Genomic DNA, 11,515 nt, shown 5'->3' with positions numbered 1-11,515 from the left:
TGTGAATTCATCATAAATGACCTGTCTCATTTCATGCCACTATTAATGCCAGCAAAATCATATCTTTAAAAAAACTGGGTTTATCCTCATTTACCCAGGATATGTGTTTTGATAAATAGTCAAGATTAGAAAACACACTTTGGGTAGCTTCTATTTCACTCCAACTTGTAAGTTGATGCAATCAAAATAGCAAATTAATCTACATTAGAATACAAGTGTATTTTCCCACAGAGAAATTTCTGGAATGTATTCGAATAATACAATCTAATCAGCTCTAAACTGAAACTATCTGTTCATCCCTATGAGTAAGAACACTCTTTGTTGACATATATTGTGTTACTGGAGATAAAGTTACTGCATAGCACTCTTTCCTGGTGACCTTTGTTCATTACCTTGGCCTGGGCCCACTTTCCCCAGTTTAGTGCTGCTGCTTTCAACCAATCTGAGGAAACCAGCACTCTTCCTGAGAGCTCCTGGCCAAGGTCAAATCAGTTCAAGTTAATTTTGCCACGAAATGATTTGTTAGAGATGGTCTCACTGTAGTCCCATTGTTTAAGCCAGAAGATACAAAAGGAAAACTTAGCTTGGGTCATGACTTTGTAATTTCCTATTATAAATGTCCTTTATAATGTAAGTAAGCAAGGCTGTCACTAGTTTCGTGTTCTTTGTGAAACTGGCTGTACTGCCCTCTGGGGGGGCTACGGTGATCTGCACATACGGTCCCTTCCTCTGCAACCTTAGTGTTTATATTCAGTTCCTTCAAATTCCAAGTCAGTCAGCAACGTCACTCCTCTAATTTTCAGCATGTTCTATTCAATTTCCTCACACTAAACATGTTAGAAATTCCTACTTGGTTAAATATATTATGAAACAAAAAGGGAAGAGGCCCTCTTCTTTTGCTCCCAGACTGTCATCGAGCACAAAGGGCACATAGGCATAAATATATATTTTTAGTATAAATTTATTTTCAGTTTGTTTTCTATTGCGAGGGCATGGAGAACCAAAATAGAAACTGATATGAGGAAAAGCTTGTGGTAGCTGCTAGGGATATAGCATGGTTTTAGCCATAAATGAGGAGTGTAATTATCTCGTCCCTGAGATTTGGAGGTCTCAGTGCCATAGAACAAAGGTCACAGTGCCATAGAAAGCTCAGGATGTCCATGTTTACTTGGAACAACTTAAATACAGGATTCATCACATTGGCTTCAACTCTTATAACTCAGTGTTTCATCATTAAAATGGGTCAATTGAATGCAACATTATTAGATGGATAAAAATAAAGAAGCCATAAGAGAAAGAGTAAGACACTGAAATTCCCCATTGCTCCTCTGACGACTGTTGTAGGTGACTCCTCAACATCTTTCTTCTGCGTCAGATGTGTCTGGGCTCCAGTGGTGGTAATCACATCGCGTTGGCCTCTTGGCCCATTTAGGACACAGGGTATGTGAACCAATCTCATTAGTGCTGTACAGGAAGAGTCTGTGGGGACATCTGCGAGAAGTTTTCTTCTTTTGAACAAAAACAAACAAACAAACATACATGGTTCACCACCCTTTCTCGTCTGGACCTACTTTAATGTGAAAATGATGCCTGTAACCGCTGCGGCCATCATGCCACGGGCAGCAGACAGAGCTAACCCACAGGAAATGGCAGAGCCAGGGAGTCCCAGGAGATGGAAGTTGTCGCGCTGTCTTGTTTATCTCTGTATTTTTTAAGCACCCAACAGAGTGCTATACACATAGTAGAGGCTCCATATATGTTTGTCAAATTAATGAATAAATACATGACAATAAGTATATTTTAGAAGCAATCTTCAAGCTTTTGAAAAAATAGAGATATTGAATAAGTAAATAAACATGGAGAGAATGAAGAGTAGATGAATATTCAGTGTTTGCAAGGGGAAAATGGTATAATATTTAGCACTACAAATCAGCGCTGGATAGATGATTCAATTTTTCTGAATTGAGAAGACTTTTTGGTATAAGTGACTGAGGAACACTGTTTAACACCCTAATCTGTATTCCCTGAATACCACATTTAGTTCATGCAACAGATTTTTACAGTACTTCCTGTATGTGAAGCATTGGAGTTAAAAAGGCACAAGCATGGTCTTGTTGAAGGAGATGATGTTTAGCACGGTCAGGTCTTGTATTCATTCGATTCATCATTTGAATATAGGGTTCTAGATTAGATGATACATATGACTTCCTAGAAATAAAAATTGCCAGTGTTTTGAATGGATGACTGAGGAGCTGCACCATTGCCCCTGATTTACAGTCAGTCCTCCTGGGAGCAAGGTGACAGATGACACAAGTCCCTTTTTATCTCCATAACGTAGGTTCCAACCAGTGGTGTGCTATAGCCAACCTCTACTGGCTCAAACAAGCATGCATATCTCTTTTTGACTCTGTGTTTAGGGTCTTCAAGTTGGTTACACGAAATCAGCCAAGGTGGGATTATTTATACCAGGAAAACTGACAAACTTGGAGCTTTCATAGTGGTGGTCTACCAGCTGGTTCTAACATAGCAGGTGTAGCAGTTCAATGGTGTGGCAGAAACCCTGTCAACATGAAAGACTTGGCTATGAGATTGCCATGTGATAAGGCCAAGCCCCTAAACCATAAGCTCTTAAGCACAGAGGTCTTTCTTATTTCTGTGTCACCCATGATGCCCATCAACGTGCTTTCTGGACAGCACATATGCACTACACATTTGTTTCCTTGAAATATACAAGGGGTGCAACTCTATTCCAGTTCGAAATATAGACAATAATTATTTAGAGGTCTTTGAACTTCAGAGCTTTAGTGGGTACTTCAATGGCTTTGTAACGGCTTTGTTGTTTCACTGTTTTCTTACTTTAGGAGGTTACATGGTTATGATAACCTGTTATCATCTTAAATGTTTGCTCTCTTCCATATGGACCTCCCTAGGCCTCCCTTTATGCTGTATCCCTTCGGGTCATAGAAAAATCCCAACAGATATGATCTTTTGATGGCTCCGACTTTGCATTTTGGCACAAAAGAATTCATCACCATTAACCAATTCTTTGAGAGCCAGTGCTTGAATTATGTCTGGTAATAGATATAAATTTGAGGAAGCCTTCAGAAAAATTTAAAGAGCTACCCATTCCTAGCTAATTTATCTCACAGGTGGCAAACACAAAGTCTGAGGGCCAAATCCGGCCCTCCAGTTTGTTTTACCTTGTTTCTACCCGGCAGCAGTGTCGAGCTCTCGCTTAACCATTAAGGACTCGTTACATTTACACAGCCCTAAAATCACATTCAGCCCTTTGAAGGCTGATGTGGCCCCCGATGAAAATGAGTTCGACACCCCTGGGATATTCTTGGATAGTATTTAGACCAACAGAGACGAAGGAAGAAAGAACTGGGAAAGGTGTTTTCTTTGCTCTCTTTCATTGTTTTAAATGTTACTGCCAATTTGTTTCTCACACAGGCAAGATCCACCTGAGCAGCTATATTACAATAAGCTAAGCAACAAATATTTCAGGAAAATAATTTGTAACACAGAGGTTACATGTCAGTAGCTTATAGATTCAGTTAGGTTCATAGACACTTTTTGCTTAGCCAACATTGTGTTTTAAACTTTATTTTTCCCAAACATTTGAAAATTCTATTCTAAGCTTCGCTTAGAAACATGTTTTTTGATTTAAAAAGAAACTAACTTGGCCATACCAGGCCTACATGCTTGTAAGAGCTGAGGGTTAGCTCAGAAGTAGTCAAATGGACTCAATAAGATGACTCCTGGGTGATCCTTTTGCCACAGTTCTCACCACTCCAGATAGTATTGCCATATTTATACACAAGCCATTTCATCTATTCAGGCCCAGTACATATATGAGTATGCAATATCTGGGGAGATATAAAATTTTTCGGTGCATATTTTCACTTTCAGTGGGTTCATCCATCTCAGCATCCCCTTGTTTGTTCATGGTCTATGGACACCCTCCTGTGTGCAAGGCTAAGCTTGTAGTGTATGGAAGCACAGAGAAGTAAACAAGTAATTGCAAAATACCATGTGGTATGGACCATAATAAAAAATAAATGAAAGGCATACACAGGACACAGAGTGGGCACTGGCAAATTCTCTAGGAGTAAGGTGGGACTCAGGGACACTGTCAAAGAAGAGATAATTAAGGATGATTCTTGGGAGGGGCATTCAGGGACAGAAAGTCAGGTGAAGGAGAACCATGGCCTGCTCTTGTAATGTAATATTCTAGGGTCTCTGGAACTGGAACAACCTGAAACCTGGCATGGCCAAGTCAGTTTCTTTGTAACAACTTGAACGACCTTGTTGGTTGGGAGAACCTATGTCCTGCTAAGGCTCTTCAGTGTCTTTGGGCTCTGAGAATAACAATACTGATATCTGGAGTTAGTCTTCTTCCTGTTTTTGACCCAATAGAAATGGTCTGTTTTCTATACCTAAGGCCCATCCTCCCATTCAAGATACGTAGTATATGAAAGAAAAGAAATGGAAAACCAGGGCATCTGATGAGCTCCTGGGCCAGGGCTCCTGGGCCGGGCTCTTCATAACAAGGACAGACGTGCTTCTTTACTGTCAGTGCCTTGTGGTTTTGGGGTGGGCATCTTATTGCCATAGTAAGTTGATACAAAATAAAGGAATCAATGTATATGCCTGACAGTGGTAAATGCTTAGTAAGTGTTTATAGAATGCTTATATAGGACCTTGTCAAATCATGTAAAAATGCTTCTGAACTAGAACTATTACCATTCCACAATTAATTTCAAGAAAACAATACCATGGCAAAGAGTTAACTAGTTACTTTTAATATTAGTCAGGCATAATCGACTAATGTTAAGCCCAGTAAATAATAGAAAGTGCTTATCAACTTAAGTTAGAGCTACCCCAGTGATGCTAAGTCAGCATTCACAATATTGCGATTTCATCTTCCACAGATTTAGCATGAGGCCAACTCTTCTGATTGTTATTAAGATTGGTCAATCCTATAATATAAATAAAAATTAGCACATGTTCAATATTTAACTTTGATTTTTAAATTCCCGAAAGTATCCTTTATGGCCTTTTTTTAAATCACTGGGGCAGGGGCAGGAGTGGAGTATAGAAGGAACCCAAAGAACAGTCCACAAAAACAGTGGTGATTTGGCAAACATTTGTTGAGCATTTGTTGTTTTATTACCATGACATGAAGAGTAAACTTAATGACTACTGGAATAATCCTATAATGAAAATATAATGTTAAATACACTAAAAATCAGAGCTAACAATAAAAGCAGTTTTAAAATTTTAAAGTATTTTTCAAATATTAATTATTTTCCCTCTTTACTGACTACTTGGGTGTGCAAATTTTGATATTTACCAATGTGGAAATAAAGCTTGTTGTCTGGGAAATGCTAATTCACTCACTAACACCTCACTCTGACTTGCTCTCATCGTTCATTTAATGTCCTTTCTTCTGAAACAGATAGAAATTATATATACATTCTCCCTCACCTAAAAAAAGTTGCCTTGCTGATGAAATCAATACATATTATCTCTTTATGTTTGAAGTTGTCTTCTCTTTGGTTTCCAAAATTCAGCAATATTTTAATCCAGCCTGGCTGCGTGACAACTCACTTCGGAAACTGGATTTAAAAGTGGCCCAGCTTCTGAACTGCTCAAAAAGAGCACAGAGATTCCCTTTGAAAAATGGCCTTTTATATACAAAAACCACTGCAGCAACAGTATTACTTCATAAGGCGCACAGGCAGAATATGACTGCATTCAATTTGCATGCAGGTGGTGAACCTCTGAAGTGGTATTAAGGGATGAGCCAGGGTGGATTAATTTCCAGTCTTTGATATTCATTAACTCCAGCTTTGGGGGAAAAAATACAAGGAGATGACACAATTACCCTCAGAGCTTCACCCGTGAGCAGCAGCTTTACAATCTCAAGTTTGTAATGCCATTGTAACTGATCAAGAAGGAGCACATATCTTTAGTAAGAGGTGAAAGAGTATATGGGCTTAACTACGACCATGAAGGTATTTGACTCTGGGATGTAAACCCCATTCTGGAAAGACTTGGCAACATCATTATCATTGTTTATCCTCTAAGCCACCTGTCAATAGCTTGCCTTTTATGGTTTTTAATAATTCTTTGCCAAGCAAAACCTATATATACCCTAAAGGTAGTGATGGCCTAAGCACAATGCCCATTTCATTGGAAAACACCAGCATTGAGTCTCATCATGGTATTCCTATTTATGGGTCACAAAATCTTTGAAGGAGAGAGCCTAGGAAGCATGTTAGTGAATAGGAACATTTTCCCATTGGAGGAAAAATAGAAGTCATGGAAGTGTCTTAAATCCTATCTAAAATGAGGTGGTAAAAAAAGAGATAGAAAGAGCTTATGAGGAAGAAGAATGTGCTTGCAATATCTAAGAAGTAGCAGTGACCAGTTTGACATTTATTTACCTCTGGGGCTTCATAGATTTCAGGGTCATAGTGCAAGATTGGAGGAAAGATGGCTAACAGGTCTCCCTTTCGCAGAAGGTAGTCCCGGGTCTCTGATGGTAGAGTCAAATCCTCTTGAATGAAGCGCACGATGGATGAAAATGAACATAGTCGTAAAGTCTCGAGAATGGCGCTTTCTGAAGGAAAACAAGCGACAGCTTCTTAAACTATGATAGGACCTGAGGAGTGCCCACAATTTGCCATTAAAGCTCATCACCAACAGCTTTCCTAATCAGATTCACTGAGTGCTGAGATGGTGGCTTTGCCAGACCAGAGTGGGAAGGGGGCGGGTGAAACAGCTGTGGCCGGGCATTTCACAGACAGGGAGCAACAGTGCTGTGCTGGGGCAGAGAGTCATCAGTTAGAATTTTTTGTAGGAAAGAACAGTTTGCAAGAGAGAAACGTTGTATTATGGGTATACCCACTGTAAATTAAAACCATATCCCTGTTAAACAACTGCTGGTGGGTTACTTCACCAACCCACAGAACAGCTATGCCTTTAGAGCCAGGCTGAGACATTTAATAACCACTTAGGCAGTTAATAGTAAAGTGATTGTAGTGGTGCTTTCTGAGACAGCTTAACACTTAAATTCTTTTATGCTAGCTGTAAATAAAAATGTGAGTCAGCATTTGCTGGAAAAATTTCAAAGGAAAAATACTTTTTTTTGAAAAATACTTTCATAGGATTCAGAAGAAAACTCTATTTCCCTTGCAGCCAGGGAAAATAACAGCCACCATCATAACCTGGAAGATTCCAGAAGCTGAATGTCCTTGCTTTCCCAGTGGCCTTCACCTTTTGCTCCTAGCACGACAGATTTTATGGCTAATTTCCGGCAATTTATCCTGGCAGTTTGAGGAGGAATTCCTTTGGGAATAATATGCATAATTTGCATAAATCATTCTGATAGCATGCATATCAGCATGTAGCTCCTGTCTAGGTCTGCATCTCTGCCTTCATAATCAAAACTGACTATGTTTTCACCAGCGTGAATGGGTCCTGGAATATAAAGCTTGATTCTTTCTAATCAGCAATGTAAAAGAGAGCTCCAAACAGTGTTTTCCCCCTTCCCCTGGTAACACATGGTTGTTTGTGGCGTGCAATGCACAATCACAGACACACACACACACACACACAGAGCCCAGTTCCCTAGTAGTGTTCAGCAAAGCTCTGAAAGAGGCACTCATCATTAGATTACAGACTGGTCAGCGGGGGTTCCCATCAACCACAAAATAAAAATAAATACTATTTTACTAAAATTTAAATCTAGGCATGGCTTGCACAGCACTATCAAGTAGCTTTGGGTGCCTTCTCCCAGGAGGTTTTTCCCTGGGCATGCATTTGTCTAAAGAAACGAGGCTGCGGTCATCTCTGTGTGGCCACAGTGGTGATTCAATGTGACGTACAGTGAGGCTGTGCATATTCTTTTGGACTGCCTTCGTTATTATAATCAGGCAGAGTCAGAATGGTTTGTTGATGATGAGGGCAGAAAAGAACTTTGGTTTTGGAAGGTGGACTATCCTGCACATAGCCACAAGGCACCTAACATAATGGATTTTAGCTGGCAGGACACCAGCGACCAACATTTCTATAGTCAAAATCGAGGGCCGGCTTCCCCTGTACGGCGGCTGGCTCCGTGGGGTCAAGAACAGCACAGCATCATTTTAGCTTGTGGTGTGAAATGGTAGCTGACATATGTAGCAGCACCGTTTCCCCACCAACTCCAGTAGGGGTGTGGGAGGAAGGAATACAAAAGCTAAATAACCGTGGGGTGGCTGCTGTGACAGGACAGGCATTTAACAATCCAAACGACATGGTCACATCCGATTGGCTGAGGCACCCTCAGGAAGCGGGGCAGCTCGCGCCCACTGCGGTATCACAGATGACAATTGGGCGAGCGTATCTTAGGCAGAAGTTAATCACAATAATGGAGCACAAAGTGTGGCTTAGCGGTCAGATCGTAAATGACAAATCTGTTTTACCTTCCAGTACCAGTTATGTGTGCAAGGCGAGGTTGGCTCTTGCTCTGAGCGATCATGCCGATAATCATCAGATGACAGAAGTAATGAGTTGCATTATTATTAACAACAGAGAGTGGGGCTTCCGTGCCTCTGTGTTGCCACATACAGGCAACAAAAGCCAGCAGCTTCTCCACCAGCCCAGTGCGAGTGCAGGCAGAGCTATATGCTGAGAAGAATGACAACTGCACAACAACAAAAAAATGCAGCCTCGACTTGTAGTTGTCATAGTTGAGCAGACACCAGCCAGTGCCACTGACAGACCAGCTGGGCCCTGGGAGGCCTTCCATGCTGCACCAGGAGGTACAGTAAATTATCCTGCACGGTAGAGCAACATCTGTTTCTGTGCTAGTGCCGAACAAACAAGGCAATTTAAAACATACCAAGGGATAACCAAGCAACAATTGAACATGACCCTCGTTTTTCCCCCCTTCTCATGCACGAGGTGCTAAGCTTCATTGTGCAAGCGCTCCACGAAAGACAGGCCAGGTTGGTATTTGATAAGGTGTTGTCAGAGGCATTTTACATATTTCCAAAATGGAAAGAAAAAGCTTATAGTATTGTTATTCTTAGAATCTTCCTTCCCCCTTCTATCTTTATTTCTTTTATGCCAAAGCTAGCACTCAGTTCTCAATTTGCTCTAGAATTAAAAAAAAAAAAACTTTCCATAGACTTATAAATATTCAGTCTTTAAACCTAATTTGCTATACTTAGTTCACATGCCTTCAAGCATTTGTCTTCCAATTTCCACTGAATAAATGCGTACTAATGAGAACTAGAGCAAGCTGCTGAGGCAAAGCTGGGTGACTTGGGTCTGGCCTGCCACCAGCTTGTGATAGGCGGGCAAATTGAGTTAAAATGAAAAGTCTTGTCAGCTGAAATTCAACATGGTAGCCAAACAGCAAGCTGTCAATCATTCCAGCCAAAACAAGGGACTGCAGGTAATAAAAGGTCATTGAGATCATTAGTGTGCCTGGCTTTCATATGCAAGTTAATTTTAATTAAACATGATCTCTATCTGTAAATGTTTTATAAAACTTATTGTGCGTAATGGATTGTTAATTTATACTAACATTTAGCAGGTAATAGGACCCTCCACTTATTAAATGCATTGTAGAAAAACGGCTATCAAGAATGAAAATATTTGGGGGATAATTTACACCAGGCACTGTAAAGTGCCAACAGTGGCAATGGTGATTAAGATAAGGCTGCCTGTGTTTTTTTAAGAACTAAGCTTCACTGACCAGTCCTCACAGGGAAATTGGGTTACCGAGTTCCCACAAGCAGCTTACGGTTCTGAGCCTGCACTGCCTTCTTCACCTGGCTCGGGAAGGTTTGTTTCACTTTAGGATATAAAAATATTCTGATTCAGTGTCCGCTGTAGGCAAAAAGCTGAGGAATGTGTTGAGCTAAGATGCTTTATAATGTAACTGTGAAGAAAAAGGGCAAATGAAAGAAATGGCGGTGGAAAAAGGCATATCCACTTTCTCTTTTGCCCTTAGATCTCCATTCTGGCTGTAATAATTGATAGATGATTCTCATTTGCAGATTTAAAGTGGGGAAGCAGCATAGGACTATCAATAATGCATGTTACAGTGCAAACACAAATAAGCACATCCAAGTTTCTGCCTCACACTTAAGCCATGTCTGTGTGTGTGGAATGAATGTACTGTGACATGGCCGGGCTGTTAATTTGGGTCATCTTAATTAATGATTGGGGCAGGCTGTCACACCATTTGATTAGCCATGGCGATCAGTAGATAGCAGTGGTGCCTCAAGTGAAATGAACAGCCAGGCCCAGCCGCAGTGTGCTAGGGCTGAGCTCTTGGAGGGAGGTCTTAGGAAGAAGGTAGATGAGAAAGGGGGAGAGGAACCTGGAAGTAGTACGCCCTAGAGGGTGTGAGGGGCCAGATGTGTGTACAATTTTATGCAACTGCCTTCAAGACAGGTGAGAAGGTAAATCTGAAATTATAATAATAATCAGATAATGGGAAGTAAAATAACTAATTTTCGGATCAACAGTTGTATATTTTAAGCAAAGTCAAAAATAAATCTGCGTTGATACAAATGAATGCCTGCTTTCACTCTGCATTGCAGACATGGCCTTTGGTTCACTGCTAAAATATAGATATGTAAGGTCAACATTCGTATACTCAATTGACGTTTATACAAGTCCTGCTCTGCTCAGGGCAGTGAGCTACTGCTTCAGGTGTGAAATGGTAGTTCACATATGTAGAAAAAAGATAACACAGCATGTGGATTTGGAATTCAGGGCTAGTGCAATGTAGGTAATTCACCGTTGGAAGGTACATACAAACAGGAATGCTTCCCAAGATCCTAGTACAGTTACTGTACAATTTCTGATTGGATATCTCCAATGTTGGCATAGAAAAAGTCTCTTTTAGTAGAAAGTTATTTTTCATACTGAGTTGAAATTTGCCTCCTTTTCATTATTCCTCTTTAGAAAACCCAAAGGAAAAAAAATTCTTATTTCTCTTCTCCCATAACAACCCTTTACAAATATTTAAAGATAACTATCGTGTCATTTTTTAATTGTGTGTCAGAGAAGATATGGCTTTGCTTCTTTTTGACATACTGGGTGAATTCAATTAGTAAATGTTCCACTAAAATGTGGCAGAACTGGGTGTGCTACTTCGGTTGGAAAAGTAGAGAGCGACTTCTTTCTCTGCTGCAAATACCATTCTTCTATTGCTGTTTTGTTGGAAGCAGATGAACAACATATTTTTGAAATAATATAACCACTGACTTGTTTTAAACCTTCTGATATCCCAGAGGCTATCAGCCCTGGCTTTCCATTAGAATCACATAAGATGGTTTAATAATAATAGTAAGTATAAGTACTCCATCCCAGACCAATGCAATCAAAACTAAAGCAATAATGAACCCTTTTAAATATATGCTTTTAAACCTTGGTTGCATATTAGTATCATCCAGAGAGTTTTTAAAGCCGTCAGTCTGCACCTGAGGCCACTGAAATTAGAACCTCT

General features: G+C 40.2%; 1 protein-coding gene across 3 annotated transcripts in view; it reads right to left on the bottom strand.

Annotated features, from left to right (window-relative positions):
• Positions 1-11,515, bottom strand: part of LOC119040492 (cytochrome P450 7B1) — a 193,520-nt gene that overhangs the window by 5,592 nt on the left and 176,413 nt on the right. For all 3 annotated transcript variants that reach the window (XM_053660863.1, XM_037133522.2, XM_037133521.2), the window contains one exon: positions 6,453-6,628. In XM_053660863.1, the coding sequence (XP_053516838.1) occupies positions 6,453-6,628 (176 nt within the window). The remainder of the gene's footprint in view (positions 1-6,452; positions 6,629-11,515) is intronic.

The sequence above is a fragment of the Artibeus jamaicensis genome, unplaced genomic scaffold, assembly GCF_021234435.1.
Source record: "Artibeus jamaicensis isolate MK-2021 breed Jamaican fruit bat unplaced genomic scaffold, CSHL_Jam_final scaffold_916, whole genome shotgun sequence".
In the NCBI taxonomy this organism is placed as follows: domain Eukaryota; kingdom Metazoa; phylum Chordata; class Mammalia; order Chiroptera; family Phyllostomidae; genus Artibeus; species Artibeus jamaicensis.
The sequence above is the reverse complement of the archived record's forward strand: the minus strand, read 5'-3'. Positions and strand labels throughout refer to the sequence as shown.